General features: G+C 43.2%; 1 protein-coding gene across 15 annotated transcripts in view; it reads left to right on the forward strand.

The window, feature by feature from the left end:
* The first annotated feature begins 846 nt into the window (after nucleotides 1-846).
* Nucleotides 847-22,693, forward strand: part of LOC139534215 (pleckstrin homology domain-containing family A member 5-like) — a 137,444-nt gene continuing 115,597 nt past the window's right edge. For all 15 annotated transcript variants that reach the window (XM_071333138.1, XM_071333134.1, XM_071333140.1 and 12 more), the window contains exons 1-3: nucleotides 847-1,030; nucleotides 1,142-1,218; nucleotides 1,996-2,053. In XM_071333138.1, the coding sequence (XP_071189239.1) occupies nucleotides 939-1,030; nucleotides 1,142-1,218; nucleotides 1,996-2,053 (227 nt within the window). In that variant the 5' untranslated portion in view covers nucleotides 847-938. The remainder of the gene's footprint in view (nucleotides 1,031-1,141; nucleotides 1,219-1,995; nucleotides 2,054-22,693) is intronic.

The following is a 22,693-nucleotide window of genomic DNA, read 5'->3' on the forward strand; positions in this document are numbered from 1 at the left end:
AGGGGTGGGTAGACGTTCCCCTTCTCAGACAACATATCCAGGATCAGCTTACCCTCCCCAAATTCTAACCTTAACCATTAGGGAAGTGGAGCAGCAAACTGACCCCAGATCAGTATCTAGTGGGTATCCTTTGTTTGATTTTGGCTTGGACAGTGGACATGTATCTGAAGTGCTTTGTTTTCATTTATGTAGTTATGGTTTGTTGGATAAATCTCATATGTGTGGTGTTGGCATCCTGGCTAACCTGTCTGTATTGCGTTTTCACCATCTTTTTGTGCATGACCCCCCCCCCCCCCACACACACACACACACAACCACTCACACAGACTTGCACTTCTACACTCGCATACATGCACCCGTTCACACACACATGCATCTAATCTACTCGGGATCCTCTGCTCTGTCTGACCTATAGAGAGGGGGTGGGTTGTTTGGGTGGAAGAAGGATTTATAGACAGCTGAACCATGCAGTGAGGTTCAAGGTTGACCTGGGATGGCATGTGTGATAATACGGAACAGCACAGACTGACCATCCGCATAAGCTATAGCACACTTGCGGGATGAGTATTCCATTGGTGAATTCAGTAGCCCTAGGCTACAAGGACATGCTGTATGGATTGATATTACTCAATGCTATATCTAATTGAATTTGACATCTTTAGCATGTAAATAACTGAGGTGGGCTATTTTTCTGAATCACAGGCTTGCTCTAGGCTAAGCTTATATAGGCTACTGTTTATGCTCCTTAGTATGAACTTACAAACTATCATTTGTTTCAATAAAAGTTTGGAAAACAATGTAAAAACAGGAGGAGACCTCTCTACCATGCAAGCACGCTCCCGCCCCACAGAGGTTCCCCGCGCCCAGTTGCTAAGGTTTTCCCGAGTACGCGCCGACGGCACGGATACGCGCACTCCAGATCCCGTCCTCTGCTAGACATGGCGGCGGATCTAAACCCAGACTGGCTCTCCTGCCTGCCTTCTTCTTGGAGTTATGGGGTTACTCGGGACGGAAGGATATTCTTCATCAAGTAAATATTCCCAGGATACAGCGCATGGAAGTGTATTGGCTTTGTTTCGACGCGTTTGATAATGTCTGTGTTATTTGCGTGTTCACCTTCTCCCCGTTTCTTACCCAACAGTGAAGAAGCCAAGAGTACGACCTGGCTGCATCCCGTCACCGGAGAGGCCGTCATAACGGGGCACAGAAAAACCCCAGGTAAAAACAGTTCTCATAGAACTCTTCCATTCGTTACATACTGCAAGAGTCTCGGTTTTAAAGGGGTTCAGAAACCACCGAGAAACGTTGAGCGAAGACTCCCTGCCGCAAGCTACAGCCGTCTCTCTCCTCTGCGCGAGGACCACCAAGTTGAGCCGCCAATTAACGTTAATGTTACCTAGGCATTGCGACAGACTTGTTGAAAGTTCCGTCACGTATGCATTCGCATTTAATAAACGAATAAATTCGTTTTTTTACATTATTGTTTGCCACTTGCTATGGTTGTAGCCTACACTAAGGCATACGCCCGTAGTCGAAGCAGTGGGCAGTTATTTTGTAACAATTGTAACACCAGTTGTTGATAACATTATAACTTGCAACACATGTTTGCATTGTTGTGAAAATGACTTGCGGATAAGGATGTTATTGTTACCATTCCATATCCACCGCAATAGCGGGAAGACTTCGTGCGCGGAATGCATAGGTCTATTGCCTATCTCACATTTTAATTGGCTCCTATCAATACAATAGGTTGAATAACGGATACGAATGGAAATGACAATGAGGCTATTCTATCATCCGCACTAGGATATATCATTAATGGATAGCATAGTGGTAGGCTATAAATATTGCCAAAGGGGCTGGCGTGGGAAACTGTGTTTTCGGTCACGCGCAGATCTCTGCTCCTATCTCAACAGCGGCTTGTGTGTGTTGCGATTTATTTGTCTCGTAGCCTATTCATTACTCCCTCCTCTTCCCCCTCTCTTTCCCGCATAGATTTACCAACGGGATGGGAGGAGGGATATACGTTCGAAGGAGCCCGCTGCTTCATCAAGTGAGTTCGATTTTCAAAGCCACCGCGCTTTATGGAAACACTTGATATTTGTCATCTCATACTGTCGCTGGCAGGCTGCTTTGTTTGACGGCAGTTGAGATTTTCCCATTCTCACCCTCTGCCCTTCTGGAGTATTCAGGAAATATCTCCTCCACATTCCCTCCTTATGAACACACACACACACACACACACACACACACAGAGTTCGAGGTCTAGTTTTTCCTCAGAACAAGTCATTACTGTCTGTGATGGAGTTTGACAAGCCAGTGTGAATCTCAGCTGAACAGGCTTTACTTGTTGGGGCCTCCTTCCCTCGGGACACAATGCTGCTAGAACCTGTGTAAGTACTTGTGTGTACTCGCACCCGAGACACTGCGTTATAAAAAATTGGCTTGAGTTTGTTGAACATTCATATTTGGGTTGATAAGTCAGTGTTTGAAGAAACACGTGTATGTAATGTTTTAAGCCCTCCAGTGCTATTCAGTTGGCTTTCCTTCACCGCTGTCTCTTCTGGTTCTCTGCTATGGCCATTTTGAGAGTAGCAACTGACACATACAGTGAGCTAATGGCATGTGTTTATAAATAGGTCCACTAACAGAAGTGTGTTTTGTGTCTCAAGGCATACATACTGTATCGCTGTGCTGGGAATTAGTGGGTGTTTATTTTGTGTCACTGTCAGTGATTTCTCTCCTTCTTCCACTGGATTATTATTATGGCACACTGCTGATGGCATGGACTCAAGTTGGACCGTAGGCTGAAGGAATGGAATTGGCTGAATCACTGTCACACTTCTAGATTGGGATAACTTTCTGAAACACAAAGAGCAGCATTTTGTCCAGTTTATGTTTTGGACAGCATGGTGGGCTGTTTTGCAGTTTGCACTGCCCATGATTTAAAAAAATTCTTCTCAAATTCCTTGCCGGTCAGCCCATGTATTGGTCCATTATGCGGGCCTTATACCCTCCACGTAAGTAAAAATACTTCCCATTTCTTTCAGTATCCAACCTGGCTGGCCATGACATAACATATAAGACGTCAGCATAACGTTGCTTCAACTAGCTAATATTGCCCACTGGGATATTGCTGCTGTGGTTGAGACCTTTAATGATCCCCCTAATGTGTCTGACCTCAGTGTGTCACGCTGGCTTCTACAGTATTACCTCAGCAGCAGGTGGAAGGCTGCCAGAGATGAGGAATGATACAGTGCATGTATTATTCCTGGGCTGTGTGGAGTTGTGGAGGGGCTCTCTAAAGGACACACACACTTACTTTACAGATCCCATTCATTAACGGCCAGGGTTGTTTTCACCCAGCATCTTTAAATCACTTATCCCTCTCTCCCTTTAGCCTTCAGATACTTTCTTCACTGGCGCACGCAGTATGCCTGCACCCCAAATGGCCCCTACTTCCTGTGTAGCACAGTACTTGTGACCAGGGCCCATAGGTCTCTGGTCAAAAGTGGTGCACTATATAGGGAAAAGGGTGCCATTTGGGACCTGAGGAGGGAGGGACCTGCTGAACGGGCAGATGTATACACTTAGAATAAAGGAAGAAAGCCGACACACAGCATATGCAGCTTCCAAGTGATTTGATATACCACTAACCACAATAGAGAACATTTCAGCTAGCTGCAATAGCCTTCATAAGGGTGTTTTGGATGTGAGTATTACTGACACACTGGACGATTTATGTAGTTCACACAGGTATGAGGTCCAAATGGCACCCTATTCCCTATGGGCCTTGGTCAAAAGTAGTGCACTCTATAGGGAATATGTTGCCATTTGGGATGCAACCCAGGAGTGGCAGAGAAAGCTGGATGAGGAGCCATGTTTAAGACATGCAGTGTGGATTCATTTCACTCTCCCTCCCCTGCTTCCCACGCTGGTTTCTTGAAGTGAGAGAGGAGGGGGAAGGAGGAATGAATGTGAATTGGGAAATGGTTGGAGGATATGACCTGTAACTGACACTTGGAGTGTAGGTGGGTAGGCAAAGAGAGCTAGTCAGACCGCCTTGGTAGACAGACAAGGCTGTGTGTGTGTGTGTGTTTTGCTGCAGTCCTCTCCTGGCTTAGTTTGGCAGCTGGGGGAGTACTTAGGGAATACCACAAAATAAACAGTTAGAGAAACATGGCCTGCTCCCCTTCTCCTCCACGCCCACTGGTGAATACTGCTCTCCCATTGGAGGAGGATGAGAGGTGGAGGCTCTAGGCCTGGCTCAGATCAGGTTTTGGGGCTTAGGCCTGTGTGTGTGGAGCCTACAGGCGAGGCCACAAAGCAGAATTTAAGGAGAAGTGACATAGCTAGTGGTCTCAGCTTTACTGCAGCACTCGCCATAGTGGAATTCTCAATAGGCTGCGTTAATGAAACAAGCTGTGTTGTGAATCTAGATGCACCCTAAGGATTGGAGTTTCAATTTGAGAATGGTGCTGCAAAGGATTAATGGCGAGAAAGGTTTCTGTGTGTCAGGTTAAATAGAGCGATCTGATGGAGTTGAGTGGTGCGAGGGATGTAGAACGAGAGAGTGAGAAAACAAGAGACCTGATCAGATGGAGAGGGAGACATAGATGGATAGAGAGAGGTGTGTGTGTGAGAGAGAGAGAGAGCTTTGTGAATAGGATAAGAGCTGGGAATAGGCTGTCAGGTTCTGCAGGTGTTTCCACCAGGATACAAGAGCCACTCAACTTTTCCTGGACATCTGTCAGCAGTGTACGTTTTGTGTACGTTTTGTGTCCACACACATTTCCACCTCTGGGATCATGTGAGCTGTGGTTGAAGTAGGAACAGATCTATAAGTGGGTCGCTGGCTGGGTGGAGCTGCTACACAGATGAAAAGCTTCCTGTCTCGTTCGCTCACTCTTGCTCTAGTTCGCTCTCAACAGCGGGAGACGAGAGTAAGAATGGCCTGTAACATTTCTATTGCTGATTGTTTTGACACTAGCATGTGATGACAGGCCCTTGTCAAAGCTGTTGTATGATTCACTAGAGACACTAAACTCTTATGGCTTTTCAGCAACTCTGTCCAATTGCTCTTCCACTCCTCCCTAAACACAACGCGCCTCTGGTTCCACGCCACAAGCCTCTAATGAACATGAAAAAAATCATTTTCTGCTTACAATAAGCAGCGAAAAGGCTGTTTAGTCAATCAATCTTATTTTGTAAAGCCATTTTTACATTGGCAGTTGTCACCAAGTGCTTATACCAGCCTAAAACCCCAAAGAACAAGCAATTCAGATCTAGAAGCACACAGTACAGTACATCCCAAATGGCATCCTATTCTCTATATATAGTGCACTACTTTTGATGAGCCCTGGTCAAAATTTAGTACACCGTATAGGGAATAGGATGTCATTTCAAATCAAATAAAATTTTATTTGTCACATACACATGGTTAGCAGATGTTAGTGCGAGTGTAGCGAAATGCTTGTGCTTCTAGTTCCGACAATGCAGTAATAACCAATGAGTAATCTAACTTAACAATTCCACGCAGGTGTAAAGGGATAAAGAATATGTACATAAAGATGTATGAATGAGTGATGGTACAGAACGGCATAGGCAAGATGCAGTAGATGGTATCGAGTACAGTATATACATATGAGATGAGTAATGTAGGGTATGTAAACATAAAAGTGCATAGTTTAAAGTGGCTAGTGATACATGTATTACATAAAGATGGCAAGATGCAGTAGATGATATAGAGGACAGTATATACATATACATTATATTAAGTGGCATTGTTTAAAGTGGCTAGTGATACATTTTTTTTTATCAATTTCCATCAATTCCATTATTAAAGTGAGCTGGAGTTGAGTCAGTATGTTGGCAGCAGCCACTCGATGTTAGTGGTGGCTGTTTAACAGCCTGATGGCCTTGAGATAGAAGCTGTTTTTCAGTCTCTCGGTCCCTGCTTTGATGCACCTGTACTGACCTCGCCTTCTGGATGATAGCGGGGTGAACAGGCAGTGGCTCGGGTGGTTGTTGTCCTTGATGATCTTTATGGCCTTCCTGTGACATCGGGTGGTGTAGGTGTCCTGGAGGGCAGGTAGTTTGCCCCCAGTGATGCGTTGTGCAGACCTCACTCCCCTCTGGAGAGCCTTACGGTTGTGGGCGAAGCAGTTGCCGTACCAGGCGGTGATACAGCCGACAGGATGCTCTCGATTGTGCATCTGTAGAAGTTTGTGAGTGCTTTTGGTGACAAGCCGAATTTCTTCGGCCTCCTGAGGTTGAAGAGGCGCTGCTGCGCCTTCTTCACAACGCTGTCTGTGATGGTGGACCAATTAAGTTTGTCCGTGATGTGTACGCCGAGGAACTTAACTTACTACCTTCTCCACTACTGCATTTGGGATGCAGACATTGTGTTTGGCTGTGCTGCAACTAGGGTTGCAAAGGGTCGGACATTTTCCATGGGAAGTTAAGCCCGGGAATTTGGGAAATTTTGCTTAAATTCATCAAAAAAGTTAGCTATTAACAGTGAACCTTTTTTGTGGGATACACATAAGTCAATTCTAGGTCTTGTGGCATATTTTGGTTAAACTATCCCCAATTCAATGGAATTACAACCCTCTGCATGCACAGTGTATTCTTCCATCACCTGTGCAGTGCAGTCTTCCATCACATGTACAGCTGATTCTCAAGATCTTGCACACTACTGAGATGATATTGAGCCCACACTACTACACTGTCTGAGCCAAGGACTACATGCTTTCTGGTAAGTTTTGACTACAATACTGGGTGGGGTGAATATATTTTATGACATACATGATTTTTGGTTAACTAGTAAATAGTAGCCTACAGAAAAGTGTGTTTAAATCATTTATAATTTGTTAACAATTTCTGATAGGTAGTTTTTGTTACCATGTGGGTTTTAGCTTGCTTAAGCCTGCTAACTGAGGAGTGTTAATTTACCTGTTTTCATACATACTAACTGCTTAACTATTTATCTGTACATGGAATTGTATTTTTTTTTATATATTTTTTTTTTACTCTTCTAATCTTTACAGGAAAATGCCATGGGCGCTATCTGATGTGTGGAGACAATGTAGAAAAAGCTGTGTACATTTGTAAATACTGTGCCAAATTATATGTGAAGAATGCAACAAAGATGCAGAATCATCTGTCCAAGTGCATAAAGTTCCCTCAGTGCTTACAACAAGCAACCTCTGACAAAGTCCCTCAACTTCTATTAGAGGTGAAAATGATGAATCAGACACCTTATCAATAGCAACAGCTCATGGTCCTCCTGGAATCAGATGTTTTTTTTTTGACTCAATGGAGGAACGTAGTCAGAGAAATGCTGATGAATGTCTTGCTCGAGCTGTGTGTGCAACTGGTTCACCTCTGATGCTCACAGGCAATGTGTATTGGAAGAGATTTCTGAATGTTCTTCGCCCAGCATACACCCCTCCAACCAGACATGCTTGATCTACTCATTTGCTGTATGCAGAGTTCAAGTGAAGAGAAAGCAGACTGTATTGCAATCATCTCTGATGGGTGGTCGAATGTTCGTGGGCAAGGAATAATTAACTACATCTCCACCCCTCAACTAGTATTCTACAAGAGCACAGACACAAGGGACAACAGACACACCGGTCTCTACATTGCAGATGAGCTGAATACAGTCATCAATGACCTTGGACCACAGAAGCTATTTGCACTGATGATAGACAATGCTGTGAACATGAAGGCTGCTTGGTCTTAAGTGGAGGAGTCCTACCCTCACATCACACCCATTGGCTGTGCTGCTCATGCATTGAATCTGCTCCTCAAGGACACCATGGCACTGAAAACAATGGATACACTCTACAAGAGAGCCAAGGAAATGGTTAGGTATGTGAAGGGTCATCAAGTTATAGCAGTAATCTACCTCACCAAGCAAAGTCAGAAGAATAAGAGCACCACATTGAAGCTGCCTAGCAACACCCACTGGGGTGGTGTTGTCGTCATGTTTGACAGTCTCCTGAAGGGGAAGGAGTCTCTCCAAGAAATGGCCATATCACAGTCTGCCGATATGGACAGCCCCATCAAGAGGATCCTCCTGGATGATGTATTTTGGGAGAGCGTGTTAAGCAGCCTGAAACTCCCGAAACCTATAGCAGTAGCCATTGCATGGATTGAGGGAGACAATGTCATCCTGTCTGATGTTCAGACTCTGCTTGCAGATGTAAGAGAAGAAATCCGTACTGCCCTGCCCACTTCACTGTTGCTCCAAGCAGAGGAAATACATCAAAAGCATGAAGACTTCTGCCTGAAGCCCATACATGCCGCAGCGTACATGTTGGACCCCAAGTTTGCAGGCAAGAGGATCCTGTCTGGTGCAAGATCAACAAGGCCTATGGTGTCATTACTATCGTGTCTCACCACCTTGGCCTGGATGAAGGCAAGGTTATTGGCAGTCTGGCGAAGTACACTTCCCAAGCAAGGGCTTTGGGACGGAGATGCAATATGGCAGTCGTGCCAACATATCTCTTCAGCCACCTCGTGAAAGGGACTTTGTGGATCTGAGGCTATTTCCCCTGTTGCCTCCATCATCCTCCAAATCCCTCTAACATCAGCCGCCTCAGTGCACCAGGTCCTTGTTTGGGAGCACACACACCAAAGCACGCAACAGGCTGACCAATACAAGGGTTGAAAAATTGGTGGCCATCCGGGTATATTTGAGGCTTTTTGAGCCTGACAACGAGTCATCCTCAACAAGCTTGGAAAGTGACAGTGAAGATGAGGCCTCAGTCTGATGTTCAAGACGTGGACATTGAGGAGGTCCAGGGAGAGGACATGGAAGACAATCAATGCTTTAGTTTCTAGACTATCATTTTACAGATGTATGTTGAAAATGTTTTTGGAAGATGCGATGGGTCATTGGCGATCATTCAATATTCATTTTCTTTTGTTGTTCAGTGAAATCATCCCATGTGAAGAGTCAACTCAGTTAAAGTTCAATTTGTAACTAAATTGTTTTTTTTATTTCTATTGGAAGGATTACCTACTTATCATAAGGTAAAAGGTTTATGTTTCTGTCTCCATATGATATGGTAAATCCAATGCAAAAAACATCTACATTTAAATGGTATTAATATTAATTTGCATATATTCCCATTCATTCCCATATATTCCCGTTAATTCCCACGGAAAGTTTCCACCTCTGAATATTCCCCAAAATGTGCAACTCTAGCTGCTAAAGAGTCCTTATTGAGTCATTTTGCACTGCTTACCCTAGTCTGTGGTGGTACTATGATGGAGTACACATCTTTTCAACTTGAAATCTTGAGTTGTTACGACTGGCCATATCTATGAGTGAGTCATCTGACAGTATCTGAGATATCATTGACCTGATTTACCATTAACCTCCCACTCCTAGCCAGTGCTCATTGCAAAGCCTGAGTGTGTTCAATCCAATGCCTTTTTTTTAATACTTATTGGAAATCTCATTACACTTTATTATACACATACCATGAATACACAATTCCAATATACTAATACAGACTTCAATACACACACATTTACTTGTAGCAGGACATGGACACATCTTACAGCAGAGGGAGGGGTGTGCTCTGCCCCCAGGCCCGATGCAGAAACGCAGGCAGGCCCACTTGATTAATGCCTGGCGCTAAAGAGGAGAATGTAATGGACAACATTTAATCCAATCACTCTCAGGTCAACGCTCGTCTGACTGGGACTGACTGGCAAATCATTAAGTGTTGGATTCAGGGTCAGTTGTCTGGGTGCAACTCAGAGTGGTGAATGTACTGCTAGTTAATTCTACAGCAATTGCTAGATTAATGGATGAGGATACGCCTTGTTTTTGAATGGCCCAATAGAGGGAGAGAGCATTGGTCGCAGTCGTGATTAATCAGACTATGGTAATCAGTGGTGTGTGTGTGAAGTGTGCACGTACCAAGGCTGTTGAAGATGTGAGGGGCTCTCCTGGTATGCCACTGCACTTATGCGTACAGCTGGTTAGAGAGGGAGAGAGGGAGGAAGTTTGCAAGAGAGGGTAGGAGGAGGGTGAGAGCTCGAGGCCCTGACTGTCTCTCCACAGGCAGTAACTTTATTAAGTTAAAGCCGTTCCTCACTGCTCTGTTCTTTCCTCTGCAATGCTCTGTAGAATGGCCTTCCCTGCTGTGTCTGTCAATAGCAGGCTTAACGGTGTGTGCGTGCTCGCCTACCTGCGTGGGTGTGTTTGCATACTTTGCTCAATACTTTAGTCTGTTCACCTAGCTACCTTCCAATTTCATTGATGTGTCCCCTCTGCACTGTCCCCACTGCACTTGTAATGTCCTGAGTACTGCTGTCCGTTAGGACATTGAGGCTGTGTTGACACAGGCAGCCCAATTCAGCTTTTCTTTCCACTAATTGGTCTTTTGACCAATCACATCAGATCTTTTCACATCAGATTTTTTCCAGAGCTGATCTGATTGGTCAAAATACCAATTAGTGAAAAAAAGATCAGAATTGGGCATCCTGTGTAAATGCTGCCAAAGTCTTGTTTACTTACCAGTGATCAGACTGGGAGCGATGTGAGCCAGTTGCCAGATACATGTTTACACTCCGTACTCAGAGAAGGATTGGCCTTAGGGACTCCGGTTTAGGTTAACCTATTGTAGCGCCAGGCTAGGATCTGGACAACCTCTCTGACCATGTGGAAACAAATACACTATGCTGTTGCTAGTGCTAATAGTGTTATTAAAAGCATAACATTTGGAAAGCATGCGAGCCTGTCCCGGTGACTTATTGGAAATGTAAAATGTTTAGCTGGATTCTAATACACTGTTTTACAGAATATAGCTTTGTGTTCTTTAAGAAGGGAATGATATCCCCTAATACGCGTTGATCTACTCCACCATCATTCTCCCTCTCTCTGCGACGACAGACACTTTAGTTTCTAAGGAGCGATGATAAGAAAGCTCTGGGGTACCTTGATATCTCATCTACACGAAAAAAAGGTCATCTGCTCCTGAACAAATACCAGATAATGTTTGAATCCTTAGTTGTTGTGGAGAACCGACCTGTTCGTTCAGCTGCGTTCATTGATCCTCCATGATCACACGCCGCTGCTGTCTTAATCATGTGTTTCAGTAGAGGGGCATGAGTCTGAGGTTTGATCTGTTTAAAGGTCCCATGACTACAGACAAGGAGGTGAACTGAAGGTGAACACTTTGCTGTTGGAGTATTTTGATGCTGTTTGTTTCATCGTGTTATCTCAGGGTGAAGTCTCTATTTGACAGTTTTTTTTTTGATGTAGGCCTAGTTTCATCTAATTTATTTCTGTGGTACACAGCAGGTAGAGCGCTGCGTTGATTTGTCTGGTGTTACTGCAGAGAGGAGCAGACCGTTATTTTACCTCTCCGCTCAGTCTGCAGCATTGGGAGGATGGAACACAGCTCAAAACACTTGATAATGGCCTCACTGCACCAAAAGCAACATGGGGATCGGATCATTAGCCCAATTTATCATCCAACTCTAGTCCTTGTCAATACAGATATTCTCGGGTGTAAGTGGTAACTGAAAAAACGGGACGAGTGCAAATTCCCGGTTGTGGCTCTATTAGATTAGGAAGGGCTTCAAAGGAGGAGTCTGGAGAAATGGTGGAGACCTGACCTTGTGTAGCGTCTCGTGGGAACCTCTATGTGGCGGTAGGGCAGCTTTTCTCCCACTCAGGAAAAACACTCACACTCTCACACAAAGACATAAGGCCTGTGGGATCAGGCCAATATTATGGTATTGGGTCATAATAATGGTGCCATTATATGATGGCCTGTTATTATGATATCATATCATTATTAGTGATACACCGATATGACATTTTTGTCCGATACCGATATTTTCCTTGCCAAAAAAACCCTGATACCGATAACTGATATTTAAAATGTTTGTGGCCTTTTAAGCATTCTAGTACATTTAAATAGTTAACACACACATGGATGCAGCAGTCTAAGGCACTGCATCTCAGTGCAAGAGGTGTCACTACAGTCCCTGGTTCAAATACAGGCTGTATCATATCCGTCCATGATTGGGAGTCCCATAGGGCGGCGCACAATTGGCCCAGTGTCGTCCGGCTGGGGTAGGCCGTCATTGTAAATAAGAATTTGTTCTTAATTGACTTGCCTAGTTAAATAAAGGTTACACACACACACACACACACACACACTGACCAAAAAGTTATTTTCTTGGCATTTACGTATGTCCCCATTACCAGTAAAACACAATCAAAACATATTTATTTTACTTACTTGCTGTGCTGTTTCATTGTTAATTTGTTCAGTTTCATTCTCAACCAGGATTTCTCATACTATGGAACGCCGTTTGGGTATTTGCATGTCAAAAAAGATACACGGGTGTCAAATAACACTAAATAAGCTTGTTGACCAATCAGGACCTGAATATGACTGCACATCGCATAATAATTTAACACGTTACACATTGATTACACTATCACTTGTATTTCATATGTCACAGCGATTCATCGATACGTATGCTATGATGCTGGTAAAGTTGTCTCGCTCACCTACAGTGCTGGTCATTAAAAAAAAACTAGGGAGCTCATGGATGCAAAAAATGTTCTTCCCCAAAAACATAGCAAAACGACATCTGTTTCAGTAGCTATAGTTAGCTAGCTAAAATAACCCAAATTTATAAGACAGTTATTTGATAAATGGTGGTCGGACCCATCTAAACTCAGGAAAAAAAGAAACGTCCCATTTTCAGGACCCTGTCTTTCAAAGATAATTAGTAAAAATCCAAATAACTTCACAGATCTTCATTGTAAAGGGTTTTAACACTGTTTCCCATGCTTGTTCAATGAACCATAAACAATTAATGAACATGCACATGTGGAACGGTCGTTAAGGCATTAACAGCTTACAGACGGTAGGCAATTAAGGTCACAGTTATGAAAACTTAGGACACTAAAAAGGCCTTTCTACTGACTCTGAAAACACCAAAAGAAAGATGCCCAGGGTCCCTGCTTATCTGTGTGAATGTGCCTTAGGCATGCTTCAAGGAGGTATGAGTACTGCAGATGTGGCCAGGGCAATAAATGGCAATGTCCGTATTGTGAGACGCCTAAGACAGCACTACAGGGAGACAGGACGGACAGCTGATCGTCCCGCAGTGGCAGGCCATGTGTAACAACACCTGCACAGGATCGGTACATCTGAACATCACACCTGCGGGACAAGTACAGGATGGCAACAACAACTGCCCGAGTTACACCAGGAACGCACAATCCCTCCATCAGTGCTCAGACTGTCAGCAATAGGCTGAGAGAGGCTGGACTGAGGGCTTGTAGGCCTGTTGTAAAGCAGGTCCTCACCAGACATCACCGGCAGCAACATCGCCTATGGGCACAAACCCACCGTCGCTGGACAAAAAAGGACCCGCAAAAAGTGCTCTTCACTGACGAGTCGCGGTTTTGTCTCACCAGGGGTGATGGTCGGATTCGCGTTTATCGTCGTAGGATGAGTGTTACACCAATGCCTGTACTCTGGATCGGGATTGATTTGGAGGTGGAGGGTACGTCATGGTCTGTGGCGGTGTGTCACAGCATCATCGGACTGAGCTTGTTGTCATTGCAGGTAATCTCAATGCTGTGCGTTACATCCTCCTCCCTTATGTGGTACCCTTCCTGCAGGCTCATCCTGACATGACCCTCCAGCTTGACAATGCCACCAGCCATACTGCTCGTTCTGTGCGTGATTTCCTGCAAGACAGGAATGCTAGTGTTCTGCCATGGCCAGTGAAGAGCCCTGATCTCAATCCCATTGAGCACGTCTGGGACCTGTTGGAACGGAGGGTGAGGGCTAGGGCCATTCCCCCCCCCCCCCCCCCAGAAATGTTTGGGAAATTGCAGGTGCCTTGGTGGAAGTGTGGGGTAACATCTCACAGCAAGAACTGGCAAATCTGGTGCAGTCCATGAGGAGGAGATTCACTGCAGTACTTAATGCAGCTGGTGGCCACGCCAGATACTGACTGTTACTTTTGATTTTGACCCCCCCTTGTTCAGGGACACATTATTCCATTTCTGTTAGTCACATGTCTGTGGAATTTGTTCAGTTTGTCTCAGTTTTTGAGTCTTGTTATGTTCATACAAGTATTTACACATGTTGAGTTTGCTGAAAATAAACGCAGTTGACGGTGAGAGAACTAGAGGTCGACCGAATATGATTTTTCAACACCGATACCGATTATTGGACGACCAAAAAAAGACGATTTAATAAAATAAAAATATATATTTATTTGTAATAATGACAATTACAACAATACTGAATGAACTTATTTTAACTTAATATAATATATCAATTTAGCCTCAAATAAATAATTTAACATGTTCAATTTGGTTTAAATAATGCAAAAACAAAGTGTTGGAGAAGAAAATAAAAGTGCAATATGTGCCATGTAAAAAAGCTAACGTTTAAGTTCCTTGCTCAGAACATGAGATCATATGAAAGCTGGTGGTTCCTTTTAACATGAGTCTTCAATATTCCCAGGTAAGAAGTTTTAGGTTGTAGTTATTATAGGAATTATAGGACTATTTCTCTCTATACAATTTGTATTTCATTAACCTTTTACTATTTGATGTTCTTATAGGCACTTTAGTATTGCCAGTGTAACAGTATAGCTTCTCCTCGCTCCTACCTGGGTTCAAACCAGGAACACAACGACAACAGCCACCCTCGAAGCAGCGTTACCCATTTCTCCACAAAAGCCGCGGCCCATGCAGAGCAAGGGAAACAACCACTTCAAGTCTCAGAGCGAGTGACGTTTGAAATGCTATTAGCGCGCACCCCGCTAACTAGCTAGCCATTTCACCTCGGTTATACCATCCTCATCTCGGGAGTTGATAGGCTTGAAGTCATAAAATGCTTGACGCACAACGAAGAGCTGCTGGCAAAACGCACGATAGTGCTGTTTGAATGAAGCTGGTGCCACCGCTCAGTCAGACTGCTCTATCAAATCATAGACTTAATTATATCATAACACACAGAAATACGAGCCTTCGGTCCGGAAACTATCATCTCGAAAACAAGACGTTATTCTTTCAGTGAAATATGGAACTGTTCTGTATTTTATCTTAGGGGTGGCATCCCTAAGTCTAAATATTCCTGTTACATTGCACAACCTTCAATGTTATGTCATAATTATGTAAAGTTCTGGCAAATTAGACGGCCCAAACTGTTGCATATACACTGACTCTGCGTGAAATGAACGCAAGAGAAGTGACACAATTTCACCTGGTTAATATTGCCTGCTAACCTGGATTTCTTTTAGCTAAATATGCAGGTTTAAAAATATATACTTCTGTGTATTGATTTTAAGAAAGGCATTGATGTTCATGGTTAGGTACACATTGGAGCAACGATACGCACCGCATCGATTATATGCAACGCAGGACACGCTAGATAAACTAGTAATATCATCAACCATGTGTAGTTAACTAGTGATTATGATTGATTGATTGTTTTTTATAAGATAAGTTTAACGCTAGCTAGCAACTTACCTTGGCTTACTGCATTCGCGTAACAGGCAGTCTCCTCGTGGAGTGCAATGAGAGGCAGTTAACCCACCGTGCCTAGGCCCTCATTGAAAATAAGAATGTGTTCTTAACTGACTTGCCTAGTTAAATAAAGATTAAATAAAGGTGTAAAAAAATAAATAATAATCAGTGTTTAAAAATACCGATTTCCGAATGTTATGAAAACTTGAAATCGGCCCTAATTAATCGGCCATTCCGATTAATCGGTCGATCTCTAAAGAGGACATTTATTTTTTTGCTGAGTTCATGTGAAGCTAGCCAAAATAAGGATTATCCACAATGGTGGACTTTGCAGTTAGCCTTCAAAATAAAAGTATGTAATTGACAGCGATTTTAATGAATACAAATAGTGTAATTATGCCATAATTGAATAGATCATGCTAAATGAGGTTGGAATGTTTTATAAAATCAACAAAATCAACAGCCTCTTTGGGTTAGACTGGTTTTAGGAGATACATGTTGACCCACTCAGCAGACTCACTGTGGCTGAAGAGCCAGTTGGTTGAAGGTGTATTCAAATCCAACCCTACGATGGCCGGACTACTGCAAGTTTTGTTTTCTACCTGATAATGAATCGCACCCACCTGTTGACCCAGGTCAAAATCTGTCCCCGATAAGAGGGGGAAAATGCATTGGAACTGGCTTTGAGGTCCATATTTGAGTGACAGCCTATGTTGGTCAAGTTGGTCAAGTTGGTCACCTTTGAAGGTCTAGTTGATTGTATGAGAAGGCCTAGATCTCTGTATTGGACAGTTAGGTCTCTCTGTGTTGTGGCTGATATTACATGGCCTGTGGTCAGTTATCCCCTTTGTTTTGTGTTGTGGTCTGACATACTTGCCTGGCTACCCAGACACCTTGCTCCGGCTAAACACTACGCCATACCCATGGACGTTAGTTTCTTCTCTGCATTAAGTCTGGATCTGAGTACCTTCCCGACTTCCCGGGTCAGCTGATTGGTCCAGAAACCAATGGGTTGGGCCAGAGCCAGAACACACGTGGGTAAAGGGGCGGTTTGAAAATGTGTTAATGGCTTTGATCCCTTGATTTAGAAACGATTCAATCGCTGATGTGGTACAACGCCCCTCGTCACCACAAACGACTTGAATATTGGCAGTCTCAGACTAAAGTATGTGGCGGACGACAGAGCAGCAGCAGAATCATTTTTTGTGTGTTGTCAGGCTACTGAAATGCAGAGTCTGTGTTTTGTTGTCGCTGAAATGATTTTCTGGTCTGTGGTTAGCCAGTGATTTACTGCCCCTCCCTAGATAAGTGGCCCTCCCTCTGATCCACGGGAAGTCAGGCCCACCGGCCGCAGGAAACAGACTAATCTACTTCCTATCCATGTGCGAACGCTGTCATGGTAACTGCAGCTCTTCTTCCCCCCTCTCTCTCTTTTGTGGTCACCAATTCATATCTGTTCAGTTTTTCTTCACGCCAACCAAGCTTTTAAAACATGATATGATATCCATTTGTCCTGTCTGTCATGCTTGTATGGAGCCGTGCCACAAGACAGGACGTACTGATAGTCCCCTAAGGTCAGTATAAACAGTCACTGTGAAATCAGACTGAACTGGACACAGATCCACAGCAGACAAGACTGTTGGTGCTTCACACAGAGACTGTTTACTGCAGTCCAAGTCACGCTATAATCAACTGTGTACCTTCAAACTGGATTGGCTCTGTCTACTGATACTGTGTGGGAATAAGCTTTAATACGGAGAGTGTGGTGTGTCTGTCATTCCGTCTGTGTGACTGCATTATCCAAGCATCAGATTTGTCTTTGGAAAGTGGAAATTAAAGTCTCCCAGAAGGAGCCAGAATGCCAGGCAAGCCATGGTGTTCAGCGGTGCAGTGGCTTGGGCTTTTCTCATCGGAGATTGGATGCTCTGTCACCCCTCCCTCTTCCTGTGAGACCCAGGGATCAACTGTAATTAACACCACTGTTTCAACAGGGTGATAGAGCTCAATGGCCAGACACACACACACACACACGCACACACACTGCAGCTAAGCCTCACTCATATTTGAGGTATTACGAAGAGAAGCATCTGCTTTGGATTACTGTACGTGATGATTCACAACCCAATATCCTCCACCCTTTTATTTTTTTTGGGGGGGGGGACACGTCTTTATATTCGGTTGGCTCTTAGTAATTCTGGTCAGGAAAAAAAAACAATCTAGCCTACTGTAACCAAAGGAGAGAGAACCCTAGAAAGTGCGCAAACTGTAATTTTAGGTTCAATTGTTCATACTCTCAGCTATTCTGTAACCTTCTTATTGACTCTGGTCAGATAGCCTCAATTGAAACGTAATTGGCTGCTCAGCTGTCTGTAGGTGTCATAGTAATACATCAAATCGTAGGTGTGATGCATTAAATCACCTCCTGAGAGCCTTAACAACGGCCGTTTGTGTTTGTATATTCACACATCTCTACCCCTCTCTGTGTTCCTCCATCACCTTCAGCACAATCAATGTCCAGATGGTGGAATTACTGGTGTGAATAAGGGTAGAGATCCTATGCCATGCCCCGTAATGTCTGCTAATAAGATACATAGATTTGGAGAGGGAGAGGGAGAGAGCGCCGTTACAGTTTCTAACTTAGCCTCCTAGTGATGTGGAGTTTCTGTCTTCAGGCAAAAATAACTGGCGGGGAGTTTGAAAGGAGAGAAGTTCATCCAGCTGTGTCTTGTCTGTTTTAATGAACAAAATAACAACTGATTTACATGGCATAGGCTGCACAGACCAGTAACATCAACTCAAAATATTATATTATTTTGAAAATAAATTGTATTAGTCGTGTATAATGTTTCTTAGGGCCTGCATAAACAAATGAATAATGTGTTTCTTTGTGATGGTGTATCCTTTGCCACGCTTTAAATCATGAACATTCTGTTGTTGTCCGACATCAAACGTGTCCTTGTCATTATAAAAAAAGTATAAACACATAAATGACTGGTTCAAATAGCAGCGTTACATGCTAACAAAAAACAAAAAGTATTTATTTATTTATTTAGGAGGTCAATCCAACAAGCCAGGCAACTAAAAGAAAATTTCTAGACAATGTTTTGGTTCATTGCTTTCCATCTCATATAATTACCAGAACTTATCTGACAACGTTTTACGTTTAACTCTAGTCAACCTTCTTTTATTCACCATACCAGGAAAATGAACACATCACAAGGTAATTACTTACAAGTATGATGAGCTGCTAACTTACTGTTGCGAATGTGACGAATGAAAGCGGGTCTGAATTTAAACAGAGGAATTTAGGACATGTTTCTGTCTCGTCGGGTTACCATGACAACGGGCGCATCAACCGGGTCAAAGTTGAATGTCTCTTGCTCCTTGCCGGGTATAGCGATGGCTATATAAAAGGCAAACGCTGACAAGAAAGATGTAAAAATGGGGCTATTTGAAAGAGGATCATATTAACATTGCCCAATTGTTTTTGACAGGCAACATACCATGAATCCTATGTGAAAGGAGCAGGAAAATGGCAACACACAGCAGGCAGTGTGTGTGTGTGGCCGTCTCTCCTGTGGTGAAGTGAGGGAAGAGGTCATCAGGGTTATCCAGGGGAATACACAAAACACAGAGGTGTGTGACTGCCTGCCTGTGTGTGTTAGGCCAAACAAAAGACAGAATCTCGGGATAGGAAGGGCATGACTCTCCTCTCAGTGAATCTCAATGCCATTGTTTGTGGATCAGTCATATAATCTAGAAGACTAACATAAACAAAACATAAGCTTGCAGCTGCATTCTCCTCCAGTTCCATCCACACAGTGTTTGTCTTTCTATTCCTTCCCTTGTGTTTCCTGACCTTGTCTCTCGTTTGTGTGTGTGTGTGCGACTGTGTGTGATTCTAGTACATTATGTCCTGCTGGTCAGAGAGGGGTTAGTATAGGCGGCCCAGTGCCAAATAACAGCTGAAGCTAACAAAGTCCTCTTGACCAGATACAACCAGGTCTAGGTTCCCCGTGGATCTCTGGGTCTCCTCTCTCGCGCTCCCAAATTGTTCTACTTCCAATAATTCCCCCAAATTCCCACCTGGCTCTGTGTACAGTGCATAACCTCAGTGTTGAGTGTTCATGCTGTCATCTCTTCTTTACTGGGGTGGGGTTTATACACAACATTACCGAAAGTATGTATGCCAAGAGTGTGCAAATCTGTCAAGGCAAAGGGTGCCTACTTTGAAGAATCTAAAATATATTTTGATTTGTTTTAACACTTTTTTTTCTCTTTTTGGGTTACTACATGATTCCATATGTGTTATTTCATAGTTTTGATGTCTTCACTATTATTCTACAACGTAGAAAATAGTAAAAATATAGAAAAACCCTTGAATGAGTAGGTGTCCAAACTTTTGACTGTGTGTGTGTAGTTTGTAAGCGAACTCTCAGCTGCAACATCATCCTGGTCCCCTTTGTGACTGTAAATGTTGATATGTAGGAAGAAAACGGAGGTGTGTGTATATACCAGCATGCTTTGTTTTATACCTGCAGTATCCTGTATCATCCATTGTATGCCTCTCGGTCGTACAGGGCTCCCTTGTATAAAAACTATTTGCATCTCCCTGGTACTTCTAATTTCAAGCAGCAATGATCAGGGTCCAATCTACAGTTGCAAGAAAACGTATGTGATCCCTTTAGAATTACCTGGATTTCTGCATAAATTTGTCAAATGTCATCTGATCTTCCTCTAAGTCACAACAATAGACAAACACAGTGTGCTTAAACTAATAACACACATTGTTGTATTTTTCTTGTCTATATTGAATTCATAATTTAAATTCATAGTCTAGTTTGTGAACCCCAGGGCTTCTCCAAAAGCTAATTGGAGTCAGGACTCAGCTAACCTTAAGTCCAATCAATGAGACGAGTTTGGAGATGTTGGTTAGAGCTGCCCTGCAATATAAAAAAACACTCACAAAATGTGAGTTTGCTATTCACATGAAGCATTGCCTGATGTGAACCATGCTTCGTACAAAAGAGATCTCAGAAGACCTAAGATTAAGAATTGTTGACTTACATAAAGCTGGAAAGGGTTATAAAATAATTTCTAAAAGCCTTGATGTTCTCATCAGTCCATGGTAAGAAAAATTGTCTATAAATGGAGAAAGTTCAGCACTGTTGCTACTCTCCCTAGGTGTGGCCGTCCTGCAAAGATGACTGCTAGAGCACAGCGCAGAATACTCAATGAGGTTAAGAAGAATCCTAGAGTGTCAACTAAAGACTTACAGAAATCTCTGGAACATGCAAACATTTCTGTTGGCGAGTCTACGATATGTAAAACACTAAACAAGAATGGTGTTCATGGGAGGACACCATGAATTCCCATGTTAGCCTTACATTCTCCTGTAAAATGTTTTGATTATCTGTCCGACAATTGAAGCTCAACAGAAGTTGGGTGATGCAACAGGACAACGACCCAAAACACAGAAGTAAATCAACAACAGAATGGCTTCAATAGAAGAAAATATGCCTTCTGGACTGGCCCAGTCAGAGTCCTGACCTCAACCTGATTTGAGATGCTGTGTCTTGACCTCGAGAGCGGTTTCCACCAGACATCCGAAGAATATTTCTGAACTGAAACCGTTTTGTAAAGTGGAATGGTCCAAAATTCCTCCTGACTGTTGTGCAGGTCTGGAACGGAACTACAGAAAACGTTTGGTTGAGGTTATTGCTGCCAAAGTAGAGTTAACCAGTTATTAAATCTAAGGGTTCACATACTTTTTCCACTGCACTGTGAATGTTTACATGGTGTGTTCAATAAAGACATGAAAACATATAATTGTTTGTGTTATTAGTTTAAGCAGACTGTGTTTGTCTATTGTTGTGACTTAGATGAAGATCAAATTTTATGACCAATTTATGCAGAAAGGTTCACATGCTTTTTCTTGCCACTGTAAGTACCATTTGTATCGCCATATGGTCAAAGTAACAGACAAATGTTTTCTCGTGAACCATTGGGTTGATCTACAAGAAATGATGCGACTTGGGCTCCCTTTAAAAACCTCCCCTCTTTCTCTGCTGCCTCTGTAATAGCTGGGCTGATGCCTCCAAAGTTGGAGAGCTTGGCTGTTTACTCTGTGTCCAGGCCCCATGCAGGCCTCCCAGAACAGGGCCTATACATTTCAGATGGTGGGTTTATAGTTCTGGCTATAGTCCTCCCAGTGAATGTACTAATCCAACTCAGTGTATCAGCCCCAGTCTTGGCCCGCTCACTACCCACCAGCAGCCTGACACCAGGTCCGAGCCCAGAGCTAGGGCACATGCTGAGGCTGAGAGGGATTTATTAAATAGGTAATGGACTACACTGCCTAGCTTTGTAATGATCAGGGGATCTGCATATGCTGCCTGCAAGGCTTTTGATGATTCTGAAAATTCCAATCTGTGTTGGCAACTGGTTTGGACTGTTTCTATGAGTGATTTTCAATATGGTAATGTTCTAAATCTGTTTTCTTTTTGTGAAAAAAATCCTCCCAAATACTCTCATGCAATCAGATGGATTGAATAGAGAAAAACAAGCGGAATGAGAGCAATAAAAGGGATTGTTGAGGTGTAGCTGAAGCTGGTCTCTGTAGCTACCAGAATCAATTGAAATGTTTCTGGCTCTGCATTAAAAAGGAGTTTGTTTATCGATAGGCAGTACAAAATACAGACGCTTGCCATTTCATAGTTCTATTTTGGGACGTTTTTCAGGAATATTTTTTATGGCTTTGAATGTGAAAAATCTTTTGTTTTAGAACTGCAATATAGCTTTGAGAATTCTTTGTCTATGCTGCCTTAGGGCCAAGCCAACGGATAAGTGAAGGATTGTTATCTCTAGGATTTCTCTCCAACAATCTGTGTGTGTGTGTGCATGTCTGTTTTTCTGCAGTGCTATATGCTGTGTACAACAACTGAACAATACACATTAGATCCTTCCACCACAAATGGGATGCCAATTAAGGGGAAGGTGGATGAGAGATGACTGACATTGGTGCTACATGGGTTGACCTATAGGCCTACAGTTCTGTTACGGTCGAGGGTAATATAGCCCCACAGTGGAGGTGTCATAATACCCATAAAAGCTAGCGGTCAAACAGGGAAATGGTTCCGATCGTTTTTCCACCAT

Source organism: Salvelinus alpinus, chromosome 11, assembly GCF_045679555.1.
Source record: "Salvelinus alpinus chromosome 11, SLU_Salpinus.1, whole genome shotgun sequence".
NCBI lineage: Eukaryota > Metazoa > Chordata > Actinopteri > Salmoniformes > Salmonidae > Salvelinus > Salvelinus alpinus.